A 22,613-nucleotide genomic window follows, 5' to 3' on the forward strand; every position below is an offset into this window, starting at 1 on the left:
CGAAGAGAAGGAGGAGCCCTACCTGCTGTAACACATGTTTTAAGAACCTAGTAAAGGTCCAGACCTCGAGTTGATAGTAATGACAGTATGCTGACAGAAGATCTGTCTCTTATTTTTCCCACTGTATGTGTGTGTACACCTGAGGGAGAACATCTTCAAAAAGCTCATCAGTGTTCAGAGGACTTTTTGTACTGTGTGTTGCATCATTCTCCAGAATGTCTCTAAACACAAAGTTTAAATAAATATTTCTGAAAATATTTTCCTTCACTGACAGTAATTTTAGAATACCTACTTATTTAAAACTAAGTTTACTTATATTTTGGTGTAACATCTCACACTTTGTGAAAAACTTATTAGACTGGATTTCCCCTAGAAGATGTATGTTTTGAACTGACTATGAATATGACATGACTTACTGTATAGCAAGAGCCAAATTAGGGACAAAAATATTAATTAGCTAAGATGCTTACGTATTCTAAAAAGTGTCCATAGGTGATAGAATACCTCAACTCCTTTTCCCTGGAAGTAAATGAGTCTCAGGAGACACTCCTGTGTCTTACTGAATATTCATTGTGGAAAAGGGTAAGAAAACCAAACTGCAGCCTTGGTACATACAATCAAATCCACCAACACCTAATCCACACAAGCATGAGTATTTGTCTGTGGGGTGACAGAAGATTTGAGGCCTGCAGCAAACCTCTCACAGCATCTCTTCATGAGTCAGAGCAGGAGGAGAAGACTGCTGCCTGACAATAGGTGTGTGTTTTTATAAACCTGTTCAGAAGCCACAGCTCTGAGTTTGTCTCTTCCTGCTCCTCCCAGCTGCCTTGGCTGTAGCCAGGTGAAGTCAGAGAGCAGAGTTTCTCTGACCCCAGACTCATTCTCACAATGCTGCAGGAGTTTCCCACACAACAAAGTGATAACCCTGGAACTCACACAACTGAGATCACAAGAGGTCAAAGACTACTCAGTTCATGTTAGAAAGAAAGCTGTCAGCACACAGAAACAAGTCCGCTTAGTTTTATTTCAATGTTGTTCTGTATTAGAAAAAAAATAAAATGCCCCTTTCACTTAAATTTAGGGTTATTTTGCTACTACATATCTTAAATTAAAAAGCTGCAGTTTCTTTTGCAGCACAGGTAATAGATATTCAACACATTTAGTTTATCTCTTTCATTTGTCAGGCTGTTTGAATGGCCAAAATGATAACGTTTGAGGGGAGGCATCACAGTATTGGACAAATTATTTGTTTTAATGAAAAACAAATAGTAATTGTGAATATACACACACGGTTGGTTTTATACTGAGGCACCAAGGAGAATTAAATCACTGAAGCAGTTTGCCTTGCAGCATATGAGCAAGATGAAAACATGAACAGTAGGGAGCTAGCAAAATCCCTGAAAAGTTTTAAGTGCAGCTGGGGATTAATGGACATGACTTTGCGTTTAGTGTGGAGAGGGAAGGCAGCATCACTGCCACAGACATGGTGTTGCTAGGAAACACAATGCTACCTCCACAGATCTGATTTAACTGCAGCCTCCCGAAGACAGACTTGCTGTTTGAATAGCATAAATAGCAGAAGGAAGGGAATGAACAGCAGTAGGCTACAATAAGATCCAAGTGCTTGGACAAGAATGTCTTCCTTAAAAGATCTATTAAGTTAATGATGAATTAGCTTCGAAACAGCTTTAAGAAATGGGCAAATAACTAGGTATTTTGCATGTTTATGTCTCTGTAAAGTGCCTATGTGCATATATGGATTTCTGGTTCTGCCTTTCTTCAAGCACATATCTATACAGCATTATAGTCTGTTAGACTAACCAGAAAACAGAGCTCCACTATGATCTAGTAAGAGCCAGTTGTATTCCAAAAAAGGCTTTTGTTTAGGAATTGCACTGACTGTAGCTATTTAAATCTTCCTACCTGTGCATGTGAGCATCCTCTGCACACACAGGGTTTCCATATATCTCATAGACCTTGGAGGCAATCAGGGGGTTTGGAGAGTGGACAAGGTGATAAAGTGGCTGCATGAGGAGCCATCAGAGCCTCAGCCAAGGCTCAGTGTCCCAGCTGGACACATGGCCTTTGCTAGACAAGATCACTGCAGGAAGCACATCTGAGCCCTCAGTGCTTGGTCAGAGCCTGCTTTCATTCTGCAGCCTCCTGGCTGCCTGGGGAGCTCTCCCAGAGCCAGGCAGGCCCAGGCTCAGAGGGAAAGGCTATCAGCATCTAATCTCAAGAAGCAATCCAGCATGGGATGGAGCTCTCAGTCACCCCACAGGAAAAGGCCCTTCGCGCTAAGCAGACAGGCTGCTATTCCTGGTGTGTAGAGAAATTCTCCTCATCTTTTCCATTACACTATGCTTAATGGAAAATGTCAAGAAGCAAGGTTAAAAAAGAAGAAAGTGCTCGTTTAAAGTGCTAGATTGACAACCTATTTATTCACAGAACAGGCAGAGTACAGGCAACAGCAGTTCGAGTGTCTCACACTTTTCTAGCTGCTGCTAAAGGTGAAACACTTACGCAGCCTCCCTTCTCTCTATCTGCCTGTGGGATTGGAATTTGGGAGCTTTAGTACAGCTACAGATGAATTCACAATTACAACAGCAAGAAAGATTTCAGTACATTTTCCAGTGTTGCATCAGGAATCTGGGATGAGCATATGAGAGGTATCAGAGTCAGAATCACTATGAATAGCAAAAACCGTAACATGGACAGTACTTGTTTCAAAAATGCATGGTGCTGGATATATTTACAAAGGAATACTCACCGATTTCATCCACAGTGAAATTATTATGAGATTAAATTGTAAGGTGATTAGTTCATTTTTGAGCTTGGCAAATTAATTTCCAGTACCTAGGCAGTACATCAAGAATTCTACTCCAATTTTGAATAAATTCTGCAGAGAGTTCCTTTTCACTCCACTGATACTCCCAAACTCTAATTACAAATACACGTGTCCAGCTTCCCACACATACATGGATATTCCATTGCATAAACTACTTTAAACTCCAAACATTTTAAGAAAACTAAGACATAAAGTCTGCCCAATTAATCTATGGTTTCAGTTGGAATTGTCAGAACTCCCACTTATAGTGGGGCAAATCTTTCTGGAAAAAAAGAAAGATAGGAAAAGGGCAGCCAGGGAAAGAGAAGTTAGAGAAACCTTGCTCTTTTTGAAGTTTCCAAACTCTGAAGGAAGAGGCAGCCTCTTAGTACAATTAAAGGAAAAAAAGAGAATCGGAGAGATGAAGGGAAAAAAAAAATCTAAGTGGTATCTTGGAAATACTTAGAGAAAAGGAGGATGCTTTTAGCCTCTACTCAGTTTGTACATGGAAAAATAGAAGCAAATCATGAGATTGTGTCTTCGGAGTCCTTCTGATCCTATGCCATCAGCCATTCATTCTCCAAACAGCATCTTCCAGCAGAATGGGCTCCCAGCAGCTCTCCCCATGAAGTGCACATGTGGTGCAGCTCCAGTCTGGAGAACAATATCTCAAGTTTATCTTTCCACAAGACCTCATTTCACACATCCTGATCCCAAGCCTGCTGGCAGGCACTGCAGCCTTTCCCCTGACTTCAGCTGAGGCTGGACCAGGTGATGCTGCGGGGAAAGAAGCCCTGCAGTGCAGAGCATGTTCTACAGCAGTGTTTTCTCACTCACAGGATGCACACAAGTTTCAGGGGGAACATTTAAATTACATTTCAATGCTCCTCTTCTCATTACAGCTGTTAACTACAGAACTGCAGCAAATAAAAGTAGTCTGGGATAAGATGGTACCTAAAGAATTTAGAGAAATGACATAAAAGCAATAATGACAATAGCCTGTTTAATTTGGATTTTAGAGGATAATCACTGTTTTCATATTTTCTGTTCATTCCTTCAGTGAGCCGCTGGTATGCCTACAGCTATCTAGCAAGTAATAAATGAGTTACATAGAATGAGGTACCTAGCAACACTGAAAATAAAATTATGCTTTTTATTTGCTATTGTTATTTTTTAATCCTTCAATTCGAAAGCCTGCAGGGCTTAGTTAAAGCCAAAGAAAGGGCATACAAATAAAAATGACACACAGTGTTACCCGCACAAGTCATTTTCTACAGAGTAATACTTCAACTGAAGTAAACCAAACCCCAAGCATGTAACTAAACGCATGTCAGTGAAACAGAGTGCTGCTTGAGTGAGAGGTGAGGCCCCTTTGAGTGAGCCTAGACAGTTCCAGAAGAGGCTGGAGCCATGCAGAGGCACCAGCCCAGCTCCCCGAAGCCGGGCAGTGACACTGATTGACAAATTGCTGGCAGTGAATTCAGGCTCTCAGCGCAGCACAAAGCTCAGTGCCACTGCTCACGGACACTGCAGAGCTGCTGCTTCCACTGAGCCTCACACAGAACAGGAGCTTCTCCACGGCACTGAAGTGTTTGTCACCAACATGCTCTGACTGGCTGCCTTGCTGCCTCTTTTTTTCCTTTGTAATTAAAAAAAAAAAAAAGAAAAAAGAAACCAAACTCCCCAACATCCAAAATACTTCTTTAAGCTATACATCAAACAAAGGAATAAAGAATAAATACCTATTTGCAGATGTGCTGGACAGATGAATGTATGCCTGGGTTAGAACTACAGACTGGCTAAGCTACAATTTTATTTATTGAACAGGCTGAAAAAAAAGGAAGACTAAAAGGTATGTTGAAAGAGCCCTGAAATCCTCCACTCTAGTAACTCCTGCAGGCAGACAATTAAGAATTTTAAGTAAGATTCCTTAAATTGCCTGGGATATGTATGTCATAGCAATATCTCCCCCTAAATTCTATCTGCTATCTATCTATGCAATTCCAGTCTTTAACACGTAAAGGCAGGAACTCAGAGAACATCCAACTTTCCAAACAAAATAGAGAAATAGGAGAGAAAACGTGTGACTGTTTAGAAGAGAAGTAAAGCTTACACAAAAGGGAACTGCTGGTATGAAAAAGTAAGCCTCAAGAAAAGTCACTTGCATCTTTCTGAAGAAAAAGAACAGTAAAAAAAGATACAGAGTCACACACAAACAAAAAGAGAGGAAAGGCCATGTTGCAATACAGACCAAAAAAATTTGAGATTGAAGAAAACCCCAGGGGTGTGAGAGCATCACACCTTGTTAACAAGGGATGGCTCCCAGCAGAACAACAATCCATTTTATCCAACTTCATTCTAAGTGCCTCGAGCAGATGGACTCCTGGGATTTGAGGGAGTGATACCCTCGAGGTCTCCCTCTTGTGCACAACCGACAGAGTTCTCTGTCACCAGCTTTTAGTGTGACCCCTCCCTCCAAGCTGCCAACAGCTGGGCAGGGAAAAGAGGGGGACATGTTGTGCTACACTGTCCTGAGACTTGAGGAAACCAAACAGAGCAATAATCAAAAAAATTGGTGTCTGCTCAGAACGTTGAGCATACACACAGAGCTCCAGCTGAGCCTAGAATTTGGGCTACCATATATAGAAAGGACAGTTTCCAGAAGGAAGGGCGACTGCATGATGGGAAGTTCAGGCATCAGCCTGAGAAGCCTCAGCCATGCTGAGGTCCAAGTGCTCTGTGACAGTCAGGGCTCTCTCTGCACCCCAAAATTGTCAATGTGAGCACAAAGACACCTCAGCTCCTGCACAGAACCCAACGCCATGCCCCTTGGCTTTACCAGGATCAGGGGACAAGTTACAATGGTGCATCAGCACGAGCAGAGGAGTTATGTGAAATATAAGTTAAGACATTGCTGCAGCCCAAAAGCTGCAGCAGAGCCACACAGTTCCTTCTAGAGACCACACAGATTATTTGCTGAAATTTTGAGCAGCAGCTAAAATTTGACCCTACCGGCACATTTGAGTTACATAGTGTATTCTTTTCAAACAAGACTCATATCCAACTCCTATTCATACATCCAATAAAAAAATATATAAAAGATGCAGTAAAATTTGTGTTTAAGATAGCTGGCTCTTTCAAATTAATCTTACTGTAACAAAATCCATTTGGAATATAATTCCAGGTGAAATTGCATTCATAAAACTACTACCACAGTCATAATCTTTTATTGTATTAATGTTTCTGATATCACATACAAGGACTGGCATCATCCTTTGTAATGTGTAATATCCTTTCTGAGAAAGAAGCCTTCTCAAGCTGGATTTATCTCAAAAATAACGTCTATATAAATAGTTTTGCAGCAGCATAACGATAAAGTGACCTATCAGACAGGATGTGTAAATTCAGTCAATTGAAGGGCAATAAACAAAACACTGACTTCATATTTAAAAGAATATCTAACCTAATTACAATGCAATCTAGACTTAATGCAATTTAGGATTTTTGGAGGAAAACTGTCTCAGTTCAGTCATTAGCTTCAAAATATTTTTTTTCACTTCACAAATCCTCCACATATGGCATAGAGGAGGAATGCATTCCTTTACTCCTTGGCTGAGAACCTCCACATATAGATAAAAAATAAAAATCACTTATTACACACTTGTTCTCCAAATACTAATTGCATTTCTTTGACCATAACTTCTTTAACACACAGAAAATTTAACAGAATAGAGAGTTTAGGTCAATCAAAGTGCCCAATAAGCCAAGTTAGCATTTAGAGTGACCAAACAGAACTGCTTCCCTTATGTCACTGCTACTTAATAGTAGTTTACATGAATATTTCATATTCAATTTGAATTCAGGGATGAGAAGCAATGGGATTCATGCACACACACACACACGAATAACAAGCAGGGAACTGCAGTGAGAACAAGCAGATCCTATAAACTGCATATGCAGTTCAATACACTACAGAAGATTCACACCATGGGCACTGAGTGGTCTCAGCCTGGCCAGTGGCACAGTGGGGTTGGAGAAAATCTGCCCTAAAAACTGTGGGCTGAGTCTGATGTGTGACCTCATAACAACCCTACTGTGAAGGAGAGGTTGGACCAGTTGACCTCCTGACATCCCTTCTAAACTGATTTATCTATGATCCCTTTGGTTTTAGAGCTTTATAACTCATAATTCTCAGGGCAGGAATTCCCAGTTTTCTCAGGCATTATTAAAATATAATTGCTTGCTATTCATTAGATATTAATGCCTGCATAGAATTTATAATTTAGCAATTAACTTTCAGGTATGCAAATGCTGATCCTGTGTAAGTGTGCAGGTTATCTCTAACAGAAGAATAAATATGAGCCTTAACAGAAGTAGGCAGTTTCCTGTATTACTGTGTGGCAGATTAGTCTGTTCTGTCCCTTAAATTTGGTACAGAACCTTGGAATCCCTCCAGGATGAAAAGCACTATATAGACATGTGCATTATATTTTGCAGCTGATCTTCTTAAAGTATTAATGACATTGATTCCATTAAATGGCTGTACACTGCATGGGTTTGGGCTTCAGAGTTCCAACATTCTGGCTGTCCCAAAGAAAAATCCACAGAAAGTGCCAGAGAAAAACCCAGAAGTTTTTACAAAGCGTTGTGGAATAGTTAGGAATGAAAAACAGCAGCAATACACTAACTGTTTCTCATACGCCTTCTGGCTTGCAGTAATCCTAAATCTTCATGGCAGTATAACATGATTACAAGTGACCAAAAATAATGGATATTTGAATATTAAAATAAATATATCTCACATGTTTGTTAAGGCTAGAATTTATGGAGTTTGAATATAAACAAAGTATGAAATAATGCTCATGACCTAGGAGCAGTATTCCACCACAGAGGCAGTGTATGCAAAACAAATTAAAATAGATAAGCAGTGTATTCTGAGTTATGTTAGTATTTGTGTATGCTGAATTGTTTGGCAGATATGGGATAGAAGATGAATATTTCAGTGCGTAAAATATACTTTATAAACATCCCTTTAATTCTAAAGTGCAAGGCACCATTCTGCATCCCTCGTCAATATACATAAGCCTCATGAATATCATGCCATTTTCCAATTTCTATATCTACCAACTGCACAAATAACTAATAAAAGCTACAGAAATAAAAATGTGTTCACAAATGAACTGGTTTAAATCCTGCATGCATAAAACAGTTCTCTTTTTGTTCCTTTTCTTATCTGCCTACATGGTGAAGGAAGAAACCTCATAATCCTTCAGATACAGCCAGTTGCTTTGATATTTAAATATTAAATAAATCAGTGGAAGTGATTTTGATCTACTAGGGAGATCATCTTCTCCATCTCACCCCCAAGAAAGCCAAGAGTGTTTAATCTGCACTTGGAAGAAATTTGGAAGAGAAACGAGCTCTTTAAGCTCTGCTTGCTTTACATTAAACATATTTACTACCAGGCAACTGATAGCTCTGCTCCTCCCCTCGCCTCACTAGAAGTGTCCTTAATTCTCTGGAACGAATACTTAAGTCTTTCTGCTGCTGGGCAGAGCATTTATTTTCCATTTCTCTGTTGAAGCCATCAGAAGCACCAAGGAGACATTTAACTTGATTGCCTTGCATCCATATTTGACAGTTTTTAAGCCATCCCAGGGCAGGCAGGTTGCCACTACTTACACTGGGACTGTTTTCCAGGAAGAGAAACACAAGGTAAGGGAGTGGGAAATGCAGTCAAGAAACCTACAGACCACTCCACCTCAGCTGCAATAGGATTGTATAGCCAGGACAGTCAGTATATTGAATTAATACACTTCATTCACTGACTCATGTCACGCAAAAAGGTGCACAACTATGTATTGTCAGGATATTTGCTTTAGTTTACAAAAACCCCCAAACAAACAAGGAAAAGAAGAAACAAATACCAGTTAAAAGGAATTTCTGATAACAAATAATAAATAAATCTAAGGTCTTTGCAAGGGACATCTAAAAGACAATTTGCTCCACTTTTGTATAATTAACTCTTTCTTTGCAATGCTGAAAATACAGGGTTAGTCGCTCATAGTATCTCTAAAGAGAACAAATAGATGTCAAAATTTTTTTCTTCTCTTTTCTATCCAGGTTATTAGAAAAGTTCCAGGGCAAAGGTACCAGAACAGGAGCCTTTCCCTGAAGGCTAGCATGACTGACTCTCAGTGCTCAAATAAAATCATCATTTAGGTTACCACACTGCCTGTTTGCCATCATTTCAGTGGGGTTTGGTGTCACTGCTCATCGCCTGCACACAGCTGAACTGCCACCACATTTCAAGGAACATATTAGAAACATATTAATTAGTCTTTCTTTTAGCTAATGACCATTTGCTAAAGAGCTCAAAGCTGTGAACCCGAGCAGTGTGCAGCCTTCTCCCACTGCTCAGCAACAATTCTTCAGCTGGGAACACCCAGACAGTGCTGCCCAGACTGGAGCTGCAGAGGATTTCCAGTGTGCTCCCTCTGTGCCACCAGCAGCTGACCAGAGAACACCTGGCAACAGCAGAATGTTTCTGAAGGTGGCTGCAGTTTGACTCTGTAAGATTTCACTGATCAGAATCAAGCAAAGGGAACCTGGGGACAGCTCTGGCTGTCAGGATAAACACATGTGGGAATATGCTTAATCAGGCACAGTGCATATCCAATTTACCCTGATAACTGCTGTAAGCAGTCAGGAAGTTTCTGCAAAAATCCTTTTTAACTGGGTGTCACTCACTGGAGAAACTCTCCTGCAGTTTAGTGACACAGCCTTGCTCCTCAATGTACACATCTGTCAACACAAGACTTTTTCGTGCGTTCTCCAGCAGGAATTCCTGCTTTTCACTCTGAAGGAAAGGACTTACTAATTGCAATTACTTCCTAGGCTGCACTGAAGTTACCTAATTCAAGTCAGGGATTGGTAGCAGTAGCCCTGTGAAAGTTCATCTTTAATAATCCTATAATCTTTAGTCACAGGAGAAAAAATCAGAAGCAATGCTGTAGAGAACTGGCATTTTCCTTTTCACTTCACTGTCATTGGTTCACTTTTGAGTGGCATCTCTCCTCACGTTTCATAACATCTTTATCTCAAGCATTAAAATACAGAAAATAAATTAAATAACTAAAATCTGGGGCCATAGCCCACAAATAACTCTATGAATTCTCCCATTTAATATCATTAGGAATGCTCACCTTAATAAATCAGATATATTATATACAATTTGCTAAGAATTTTTAAAACTGCAGTGTTTTATCTCAGAAATTCTGACAAAAATCCCTAATAGAGTAGGGCAAACTGTAACTAAAAAACTTGAAGAAATAGACGCAATCTTCAATGGAAAGAACACATCCCCCAGTTCTGATGAATAAATATTTCCCTTTACAAAGCATCTCATACTTTAAACTTCCCATGCAGTCATCCTTTTAAATCAGTTAATGAGTGTCTTAGGAATTTCATGGTAACTAGAAACACAAATACTGGTCAAAGATGACAGATTTTACGTAGCAAATTTTTGTGTATGGAAGATTGAAAGATTAAAAGGAATGGGGATATAATTAGGTTGTAATAAGCATTGTTTTAATTGTATTTTTAAAAACTTTCATGTGATATGGAAATATTAACAATTTTAGGAGTATCCAAACAATTTTAGGTGTATCCGAAAAGTCTGCTGAGTGACATTTCATAGCTAATTAACCCTTCTGATTAAGTATACAATCTACCATTTGTAATTAAACGTGGGTCTGAGTGATTTTGACTCACATTTTTACTCAGCATATGAGCAATCAAAATTGTTATGGAATCTACAACAAAAGATTCCAATGAAAAATCCTAAGTCTGATAAGATCTCCAGGCCGCTCTGGATCTGAATGAAGGAAAACTGAAGCAGCAAGGGAATGCTTAGACATCTGTGTAGGGTTTTTCATTTCCCCTTCTGCCTTCTATGCAAGAACAACTGATAGCCTCTCCTCTAAATATGGAAGGCTTTGCTTTCTCCATTCCAAATCAATATTGCTGACTTATTTACCAAAAATCAAACATTCACAGGATGCAGTGAAGATATATATGGATTGGTTTCATGATAAAGAATCAATTAATAATGATCCAAGGGAGGCAGTAACAAAAAGCAGTTTTGCTCCTAGGTTCTAAAAAACCAACAAAAAGATAAATTGTATCTAAAAATCTGTGTCACTATACTCCCCCTGCCCTGATTCAGCTGTCTATTAGTGATGCCACATGGGAGCAACATTAACCTTCATTTCACAACCCTAACAAACTCCTAAGTAGTAATTTTCAGTCTTAAATCTAAAACATCTTTTCAATTTCTTTTTGGAAACAAGAAAGGTACATTGCTACTGCTTTTCCTGTACTGTTATCAAACAACTCTTAAAATAAAAAGAAAAAAAAAAAAGTAAGGATTAATCAGAATCTGAAAACATTTTAACAGTCATATTGTGTTCTCACTTTTCAACAGTAAATAATGATTCACGGCTCCCTGCTTACAGCAATACCTTTATGGTTCAAATGCACAGGATTCTGCAATTTAAAAATAAAACAGGGAAAGGGAAGAGAAACACCCTTCTTTTAATAGAACCACTTACTTCTGAGCACAGTATCTTCCATTGTGAGACTGAATGCTATAATGCTAATTCCTCTATCAGTTTGAGAGATAAGTGATCTGTAACCCAGCAAAAGCACATTTTGCCTTGCTTTATGAAATGGAAAGCAGTCAGATCAGTTTATATTTAAACTGTGCTGAAAAGTGGATGGCAACATGCTACACCAGGGACTGAGTTCTGCTCTCTAGAATTCCCAGTGGATAAAATAAAAAGTCAGTTCTCTCATCTGTACTAATGTGTCTCTGTTTTTAGGAGAATCAGCATCTTCTGGGACATTTAGGGGGTTGTGTTTGTACATGGTGAATGTACAAAAATAGCTTCAGTGCTATTCTTGAGGAACTCATTCCACAAGAAACTCAGCAATTCCTTTTGATTCCTAACAATTGGAAAATTACAGTATTTGAAGCAGCACCACTTTTAAAATCAATAAACCACCATGATCTAGGCAAAAAATGCTATTCCTAAACTGATTTTTTCTTGCTTTTTTCTTTGTTAATTTGTGCTTTTGGATGATTGTCCTCTCAGTATTGCTTCTAAGCTAAAATCACAACCTAGCAACCTAGTAATATTTTTCACTGCAAACTGATTTAGTTTTTAATTAAAAAGAATGGTTTTAATCACAATGACACCATTATATTTACTTCTTAGATACCAAAGTTATTATCCCTACTAATTCTCTCCAGAACAGGGACTGCATCTTGATGCACTGTGCTTCCTCAGCTCAGTAGTTCAATGCTATGAAAAACTATTTGAAGGTAAATTAATACATATGTGGTCTAGATGAATTATGAATCTTATTCATTTTTCAGACTCTTGAATAACTTTAGTTTTCCAGCATCTACCTAAAAAAAACTCGTCTGAAATTTTATACTTAGCCAGAGAAGAAATACATCTTTACACCAGTTAACGTAAAAATATACTAAAATGTTAGGAATGTTTATACTTTTCAAATATATGGACAATTAACTATTAGCTCATGTAGTTCAATCTACCCTAATCAAGCCAGAACATTAAAAAAAGAAATACCTAATCCTTTTCTAGCAGCTATTTTGATGGTATCTTATCTTAGACCACAGTCTACTGATGCTGAGTTTGATCAACCTGCTTTGCACTGGACTGTTAAAAACTGCAAATAGAAACTGAAAATCCAGTGGGATTAGGGAAAAAAGCAATAAACTTAGATGGTTTTTATCAAAATGATGATGCCCTAGTTCCAGACTGCAGGATACACAGGGCCTGTGAAAAGGCATTGTGGAACAGAGGAAGTGCAGTGAGGTGGGCAGGACCTGGGGGCAGCTTTGCAAACCACTGGGTTTGAGAGAACCCAGAGATTTTTCACACTGAACATGTGGGACTCACTGCACAGCTCCCAAAACCCAGGGAGCCACCACCAGAAAAGGCAGCACATCCCAGATGTTGGATACACTCCTGGGCCACAGAAATGGCCCATTGCAATGAGGCAGGAGTAAAAATATCTTTTAATGTAGCAGAGCAAGAGGGAGAAAAGCTTTACATGGATAAGCAGACAGCCATGTCTCCTCTGCCAAAATTTTCATTAAGGATAATGTTATGATCCGTGTCACACCAAAGCCTTTGTGAAAGCAAACTTGCTCCTTTCCCATGAAAACTGCTTAACTGTTTGAGAGGGGCACTTTTTTTGACTGAGATACTTAAGTGTGCAGCCTGCAGTGCTCAGGGTCAGCTCTCAGATTTGAAAATCCTCAGGGAACAGCTGGGCCATGAGTCCTTTCTGCTCTAATCCCGTTAGTGAATGAAGAGAGAATGATGACAAACAGAGTAACCTTAATATCTCATGTCCTGCTTTTCCTCTGGCTTTCAGCAGCATGCCTGGGAACTGCTGCTGGATTGATGAGACACCAGCACTGCCTTGTCTCCATCTATCCCAGCCTGGATGTGTTTTGGAGACAACTGACAGGCTGAGATGGACAGTTACATGTCAATCAATACTTCATCACTGAAAACATGACAGTAGAATGTGCTGGAAATTGTAGAAATCTACACAGATGGTCACAACTTCTTGGCAGCTATAAATCAGGTAATAGCACTCTCAATATTAGTCCAATTATTTTCACTTTCAACATAAAGACATGGACTACAACATCAGATTCAAACGCCTTTAAGAATAATCAAAATTGTATTTAGCTCTTACATTTCAGTAGCCCAACTTATGTTTGCAATTTCTTTGGAAGATGAGATATATTACATCATATGATGATTTGTGTTGGACAGCAAACTTTGCTTCTTTTTATATGTATAGAAAAACTACATGTAAAATGAAATAGGCTGAGGCTGCATACAGGAATAATCTCCAGAAGTGTCTTTATCCTATTGAGCATTTCATAAGCAGGTCAGAACAGGGATGGAAAGAAAGCAGGAACAAGAGAGAAGAGCTGGATAATATAAATTTTGTAAAAACTTTCTTCAGTAAGAATGGCTCATGATACCTCATAACTTGTGCTCTGAAAAAGTCCCCATATTAATTCCTTAAGATCTTTTAAAAAACTGTCTAAGTAAGGGCTTTTAGTGAAAGAAGGATGTATCAATATTCAGCATCAGTGTGTATTCATCCTCAGTGAGTAGTTACTGCACAAGAGAGAACTGACAGCTTAAAGAGAAGGTTTTCAGTAGTTTCATTTTTCCCCGAAGCCCTAAATAGATCACACAGCAAAATCCTGATCTGACAGTTCAGAGGTGCTACAGAGACCATTTTTTCCCTTTTATTTCTGACATTAATATTTTTAATACAACGTTAACCTAGGAAAATATTGAGTAGAGAATTTCAAAAGCATCGAATATCTGAGGAAGACAAGTCTGTAACTTCTAATGCATCCTACTGTTAATTTGATACTAAATTGGCAAGAAGGTGAAAAAAACCTCCCACCTTTGCAAACCATTGCATCTGCAATATTATTCCATAGAGTCTGCAGCAGTCAGGCAAAACACATTTGGCTTATTTGCATCTTCAAGCATGACAGGTTATGTGAAACTGATACTGAAGATGCAAGAATCATACCTTGAGAGTGTATAAGCACGAATGCAAGTGATCAAGAAATGGGTATCTTTCACAGGAACACTACCAGCAGGTCTCAAAAGGATGGGCAGGTACTGCTCCCTTTTGTATTTCTTTCTTAGTAACTATAAATATTATATATATGTATATACATATCTATTTCTCCAGATCCAGTACTGCCTTTCTATCTCGACACAATCCATGCCACTGACCTCTCACAGGCATTCCCTTGCCTTTGTTGTTTTGTTTCCAGAACACCATGTCATTCACTCACTTGCTGGAGCTCTGCTTGACACCACAGGGTACAAAATAATACAGAAAATATTATCTGCAGGAGAAGATTGTCTGACTCTGGGAATACTGCTATGAACAGCATAATCGGCTCTGCCCTTTCCTAAGTTAGATCAGCTCCCTGATTGATTGCCCTCCCCCCTTTTTGTGGTCTTTTAAGAGTTCAAGAATTGGCCAGAAAATCAATACAACTCATACAGAAGCCCCTCCAAAAGGAGAGAAAAGAAATGTGGTTTTAGTTTGGGAAACTATTCACCAGTATTTTCTGGGTGCACCTTTGAAGTACCAGACAAAATACAGGAAGTTTTGCTGAAAACATACACTTTTTTTTTTTCCCCAAGAAAGGGAAGAAATAAGGTCAAGTTCTGCAAATATCCTGTGAAAAGAGAAAGAAAAAAGCCACTCAAGTGTTCTGACACTGAGCTGTGACATGTTTCAATCATTGACAGGAAGCCCTCAGCAAAGAATGCAAACAGGAAAGTTCTCCCTCATGAATAAGCTTGCCTTTCAGCCAAAAAAGATCCCCAGCTGCCCCGTGTAAATTCTGCAAATGAAAAGGAATTCTGTTTCTAAACTCCCTGAAAGTCAAACCACTCTCACCCTACATAAATCCGTACAGAGAATATTTCTTTCCAAGTATTCATAATCAGCTACCTTGCTCAGCTATGATAAAATTAAGTGGATGCATTTTGTAGTTCTGGATTCCTTAGTGCTACAGAAATTGTTCAGAAAGTTTACTCATCCCTGATCCACAAAAGTAGCTGGTATATTTCAGTTTTTGGCAAAGGAATTTGCAAAGTTACAAACCAGAACCAGAAATCCCCATGCAAGAGCTATCAATATATTATGGAATGTGGGGACTCTACAGCCAAGAGATTTTATTCAGAAGTCTTGGAGGTGAAATAAAAGATGACAAAGATGAGAAAACCAACAAAGCACCTCAATAGCAAATGGGATTGATGAAAAGCATTAGCTTTCCAGTAAGAAATTTATTTCCCAGGAACTTGCACCTTTACTGAAGCACAGAGATGCTGGGCTAGATGACCATTTATCTAAGTGATGAGTACATTTCCTTGGCTTTAAGTATAAAATGTAACATGACATATGTGGCCAAAATTCCACACTTAAAGGCCAATTTCTACCTTTTGAGTCTCTCTGTGTTTGAATGACAGAAGTGAAAATGTGAATGATGTGCAGCAAGTGACAGAAATCATTGAGAATGTCTCTGGCTGCCTCATGAGGTACCTGTGCTGCTTTTCTGCTTTGCTGAAGAGGCACAGGGGAACCACCCTACAACTCCAGTGAAAGCTTGGCCAGAAAGGCTGCATCACAAGGAACCTGCTCCAGGTGTAAGAACAGCAGGATAACTGAAACAGATGACGAACTGGAATCTGCACATTCAGAAACAGCCAGCATCTGGAACATTTTTGGCCATGTCATCACATATATATGACCAACATATATCAGCAGTAATGGAAAGTGGTCATGACCCAAATATTCTATGCATTTTTCAAATAAAATGAAAAAAAGTGTTCCTACCTCCTCAGAGCATGCAATCTAGATTCCTGTCATCGTTGTTAGAGGTTTTTTTATGCCTTGATAGGTTATAAACTGTTACAGATTAATTTTAAGTTAGAAATGCATTGGAGAAGTCTAATATATCTAGCGCCTTCTAAATTGTTCTTTGTCAGATACGATGGCTTTCCACTGCCTCCTCCCACACACTTTCCATCTCTCCTGAAAATTGCCTCATCTTTGAATCATTACCGTTGTAATTACAACAAGAGAAATCAGTAGTAGAAGAAAAAAAAATCTTTGACACAAAGAGCATTATCACGGGACAAAAATACCTTGCTATATCCAAAGATAACACAATGCCACATTATTAATGTTTCTATTGATTATTGAGCTCATGATTAGGTAAAAAAACTAAATCTTTACTTCTGGTATTCCATCCAGTTGATAGAAAACATAAATATGTCTAAAAGCTGGAAGGGTCATCCCAAAGCACTTTTAGTAAACAAATTCTTTTTTACTTCTGGTAAACAAATTTTTATTTGAACCAGAGGTGGAATATGGTCCACATAGTGTCCACCTGAGTGATTCTTGGTCCTTGAAAGGGAGAGTATTTAAAGCATTTACCTACTGGGTTTAAGTTTGTTTCAGAGTGGCTCAATATCCACATCGACAACCCATTGTTCTGCAAATACAGAACACATAGATTAGCCTCCTTGGTTGGATAAATTATCAATTCTACTTCCAAGAACGGCACTAGAGTCTTAAAGGGAATGACAGTACAGCTTTTTAAGGTAGGCCGTTATAAAATAAAGTGCTTAGAAGAAATGCATCCTTTTAAGCTCATTTAAGAGACTAAAAGAGAGCTCATGGAATTCAATGATTTCTTGGTAAGCCGGCTGCCCCAGGGCAGGATGAATTACCTGTTATTCCTGACAGATGTTTGTCTAAATGGTCACTAAAAAATGCATTACAGAGGAATTCACAACTTTCTTAGACAACCTACTTCAGGTTTTCATTTACTGTAACATGGTTTTTCCTAACACTTAACACAAATATCTTGTACTGTAACTTAAACTTCTTAATCATCCTGGACACAGAGTCCTTTCTTTTTTCTGTACATTTTTATACATCTGAAAATATAAGGTTATTTTCCATTACGTAGGTTAGAGAATCCCAGCTTGTTTCAAATAGTTCTCCTTTATTCAAGGCCCTGAAAACATAGAAGATAAGATACAGAACTAACAGAGATTTCCAAGTCCCTTATTTACTAAGGAACTTGTTTTACGATTTTGACAGTTTCAGTACAGGGGCCAAGGACTCAGCGGGGGAAAGAAAGTGGCTGATTCCCCCTCTGGAGTTAAAATTCAGCAAGGAGTACCAAGGCCAGGAACAGTGTGAGGTTTATGGCTGGACTTGATGATCTTAAAGGTTTTTTCCAAGCTAAATGAACCCAAGCAGAGCCGGCAGAGATGGACACATCACCTGTTTGTGTTCTCTCAGGCAGGCAGGCAGGGGGAGGCTCAGCTTCAGTGTCTCTACCAGGGGTATAGCTCATTTGCATTGAGAAATGAAAGAAAAGGAACATAAAAGATAAGAACTGTCTGGATGAAAATCTGAAGCAGAGTATCCATATTACCAAATAGCCTGGAGTACAGTCTTTTCCCACTTTCTGTCTGCAAAGGAGTGCTTCACCTCTATCTCATGTAGGACATGAGGAGACAAGAGCAAGGCTTGGGAATATGACAGGCTGCCACAAAGAAATCCTCATCTAATATCACCTTCTAAGGAGAGCTGACCTTAAAAGATTCATTTGCAGACATTTAAATTTTACTTGTAAATATTTAGGATTAAATCCTGGTTTCAGTGGTCTCAGTGTGAGATTTTTACCAATAACTTAATAAGAGTTCATGCTGCAGGGATATGAATTACAGATGGAATTGCACTTTTTAAATGGTATTTCCAACTGTTTCATAAGATCTCCATATATATCCCACTGTCCTTGGAATGCTATCTTGACAGTTTATATGCAGAACATCCTCTGCAAGCATTTAAAAACAACAGTTTTAAACATCCAGATATTATTATCAGTGAAAGTAACAGATCTGTTTTATAACAGCATGCTTTAACAACATTCAGATGATTCAAGCAAAGGCTAAATCCTCCATCTTAAATTTCTGTCATGAAATGGCCTCAAGATTAACAACTTCTGTACCTTTCTTTCACTTTGTTATTAGTTTTCCAATATTTTTTTCCTCATCTAGATTACCCTCTATTATTTAGTTATAACTTCCTCCATAATTGCAATCAATGAATAGTAATCACTTAATAAACATATCCTGACAGGTCTATTTTTGCACTGGGAAAAGATTAATTTTCTTTATCACCACTCCAGTAAGCAATTTCTTTTCTTACCTGAAGCAGCAGAGTGAACTGAAGTTCTGTTCTGCTACAAACAGCATCTGAGCAAGACCAGACACCCCCTCCTTTCACTTCTACATTATTTGGATATAGATTTAACAAAATCTGTGTAACTTGGAACACTCACGCATTTTTATTTGCATTGTTTCTCATACATAATTCTATTGCACACAGGCAAAAGCTACTTTGCACAAACACTGTGCTAACACTGAGCTCACACTGCTGTTCTGGGAGGATTTTCTGAGTGCTTTTCTTAAACCAGGTAATTCAGAGAAAAAAAATGCACTTCTATTGAAACTTTTGAGCTTAGATACTCAGCAATGAAATGACAAAGAGTGTGCATTCTGTCAAGCATCTATTAAAGCCTAATTTCATATGAAATAGAGTAAAATATCCTGAATGAACTTGGATACCTGCAAGTTGCTATGATGACTTCTTTTCCACTGCCATGTAAATATAGCACATGAAACTGGTAAAGAAACGCAAACAAAAGAAAATGGTTTGTAAACAGAAATCTCCTTTTCTTCCTCACAAGTCAGATCAATTTGTTCTAAGTGGACTTGGCCTAAAGTGACTGGAATCAAAGCAAGTTTTGCTGCTGACTTCATTTCAGAAGGTGTAGCAAAAATGGAAATTCAGAGTAAATAACCTCTCTTATGGGATTTGCATTTTCTGCCTTAGGACAAACAGACTGGCAGTTTGTCAGGTATCTTCCAAAAAGGGTTAAATTGTGGTGTCTTTTTAGGTGGACACTGCAGTAACTCTGACATTAAATGGTGTGTCAAACTTCCAGCTGAAAATGAAACCATAAAGGCAGTACTCCAACTTACAATGAGTTTCTGTAAAATCTGAGTGCATTTTAGTTCTTCACTCTGACGTTTAAAGCATCTTGAGCAACTCATCATTGTACCAGAGTATCAATTCACTCTAAGCACAAATTTTCCAGTGGTAACTTCTGGCATTTTTCTCACCAATACTGACAAAGATCACTTTTAGCATCCTTATCCTCTGAACTCTGTACTTCAGCCCCATATAACAAGAGCCAGTGGGATCACGCTGAGTTGTCCCTCTGAACTGAATCCCATTCCTGGCATCACATTTTGTGCTTTTGTGAATGGCCTCAGGATATGACCACGTGAAAATTCTTACTAACACAGGCCTGTCACAAGAATGTCTGTCTGCATGCAGCAGACAACTTCTGACTGCATAAATTTGATCCACAATAACTAGAAGGGAATACCTGAGTTTTTTGCACTAGTGTCATCTTTGCCACAGGCAGGACCACATTAAGTTTCTAGGAAATCTTTCTAATATGTACCAAACAAAGAAAGCTCATGCATATTTTAATCACTTTAGAACTATCACCCTTCCTCTGGAAATAATTGATTATATACATCAATAATAGGGAAGATATCTAGTTCAGAGCTCTGAAAATTAGACTTAGAATCTCACTTCAAAGTTCACTAGTTCAGCTTGCAATTTTCGGAATACTTTTGAGATCTTGGTAAAAGGCATCTTTTTGTCTGCACAGTAATGAACACTTTACATACACTAATTACTTCTAAACATCGGCACTTTACTAAGAGATTATAAAGTAAAACAAATTTTGCGCAAAGCATCAACTTCTGAAATAAGCAATTATTACAGAATTTACTGAAAAATATATATACAAGGCATTTTGTAAAGATCTGGGAAGAACTTAGTATGAAAACAAAATGCCTGGCTTAATCTAGCAGAGGTATGTTGATATGATGGAAGTCTGAAAGCAATTATGAAAAAAACACTCTGCATCTGTGTTGGTCACAAAGTGTTCAGTCATAAAAGCTTTGATTTAAATCATATTACACAGTGTGGCAGAAGCATGCAGCACCACAACATCAAAGGATATGCCCTGAAAATATGTATCAATTTTTCTTTTTTTTTTTTTTTTATCTCTCCAATAATAGAACACTTTTAGTTTCCAACTCATGTGTGTATCAGAAATGGTTTGTATATCCAAAGAGAAATCAGAGGGGAATGAAAAAGAAAAACAGCTTGAGGGATGCAAGAATCTCACCATACTTTAAGTAAAGAAATAACAATTCACTTGTAATTGGACTGTCCCATTAAGGTCCCTGATTGCCATGAAAATCTCAATTGACCTACTCTTTTGTTAAACTCACCACCTTAAGATAATGAAAAACAACATGACTTTGGATTTGGACTTCTTCTGAGGCATACCTCACAGCTCTCCAAAAATTCTCTGGAGAAAAGCACATGTTCCTGAATCTCACAGTCTCAGTATATGGGATACTCTTGTTCCAGATAAATTTGCTCAGACTACTCAGAAGGGATGTGATCCCTGAGAACTTTCCATTTTTGATTACAGCTCAGGGAAAATCACAGTTTTCTCCACTGAGTAACTTTTCAAAACAATCCAAACAGACTGCCTGACTGCTTGTAGAGACAAAATAAAGAACTTCACTTAGGAACAATTAATTCCTCTTCACAGTAAATTCTCAAGCACAGTAATTGAGAGGATCATTGTTTTGTGTGAGTATGACCTTTCTGCACTCCCCAGGCTGCCAGAGCCCAGCTGAGATGGTGATGCTGAGGCTGCAGGCAGCAGCAGGCTCTCGGGGAAGTGGCTCACAGCAGCCCAGAGCCCTCCCATGCTGGCACTGTCCCTGTGCAAACCCTAGTGCCACTGGCACAGCACAGGACAATGCAGGGAGCTGTTCTGTACCACCAGCAACACTCAATCCCACCATCTGAGCCCTGCTCTGGGTGGTGCTGCTGCTGGAGGTGATTCAGATGCGAATTACAACAGCAGGAGAGCACTGATGCATCAGAGCAGAACATTAAAAAAGAGCCCATTCACACAAAGGAGTGCTTAGGTGAGTTTGAAAATCTTGGCTCAGGTGATAGCAGGATGGACCATTTGTTAAATCTTTACTTACTAATGTAGAATTTATTGTTGTTTTTTATTTTCTCTCCAAACCAGTTTGTTACTGATCTGAAATGATTCCAAGAGCCTATCTGCCTTTCTCCCAACACACTCTGAGTCAGGTGAGTATCTGAGAGCACTTGGGTCCCTAAGGGAACAGCCCATTACAGTCCACGACAGCAACTATGTCTCTACGATTTATGAAAAGAAAGCAATATGTGCCTGTTTCGGTGCCTGTCGTTTGCCTACCAATGGTGCAGTGCTCCCCATTCCAGCCCTCTCTGCATTCACACTTCCCATCTTTACAAGTTCCGTGCTCCGTGCAGCGGGGGTGGCACACTCGCTGGTCACAGGCGTCTCCTGTCCAGCCCTCCTCACAGCGACACGCTCCGCCAATGCACACCCCGTGGGTGCCACAGTCCACAGAGCACACTTCTAGGAGAGAAAACATGAGTTACAGCCAGGCAGTCCACAGAGCACACTTCTAGGAGAGAAAACACGAGTTACAGCCAGGCAGTCCACAGAGCACACTGCTAGGAGAGAAAACAGGCAGTTACAGCCAGACAGAGTTCTGAACACACTTCTAGGAGAGAAAACAGCAAAACAGCTGGCCACATCTACAGAGCACATTTCTAGGAGAGAAAACACGAGTTACAGCCAGACAGTCTACAGAATACACTTCTAGGAGACAAAACAGCAAGTTACAGCTAGACACATGTACAAAACACACTTCTAGGAGAGAAAACAGTGAGTTAGTGCCGGCCACAGTCCTGAACACACTTCTAGGAGAGAAAACTGAGTTACAGCTGGCCACATTGACAGAACACACTTCTAGGAAAGAAAACCGTGAGTTACAGCTGCTCACATCGACAGAACACACTTCTAGGAGAGAAAACTGAGTTACAGCCAGCCTTGCCCGTGCCGTGGGCACATTGGAGGGAAAGGAAGCAGAACAGGAATGCTTTGATGAAA

General features: G+C 39.1%; 1 protein-coding gene across 8 annotated transcripts in view; it reads right to left on the minus strand.

The window, feature by feature from the left end:
* TENM2 (teneurin transmembrane protein 2) overlaps positions 1 to 22,613 on the minus strand; it is a 557,904-nt gene that overhangs the window by 53,601 nt on the left and 481,690 nt on the right. For 6 of the 8 annotated variants that reach the window (XM_085073436.1, XM_085073435.1, XM_085073434.1 and 3 more), the window contains one exon: positions 21,864 to 22,076. In XM_085073436.1, the coding sequence (XP_084929562.1) occupies positions 21,864 to 22,076 (213 nt within the window). The remainder of the gene's footprint in view (positions 1 to 21,863; positions 22,077 to 22,613) is intronic. The other 2 variants (XM_085073437.1, XM_085073433.1) reach the window with 1 other exon arrangement.

This window comes from Lichenostomus cassidix, chromosome 13 (assembly GCF_008360975.1).
Source record: "Lichenostomus cassidix isolate B80296 chromosome 13, HeHo_3.0, whole genome shotgun sequence".
Lineage (NCBI taxonomy): Eukaryota > Metazoa > Chordata > Aves > Passeriformes > Meliphagidae > Lichenostomus > Lichenostomus cassidix.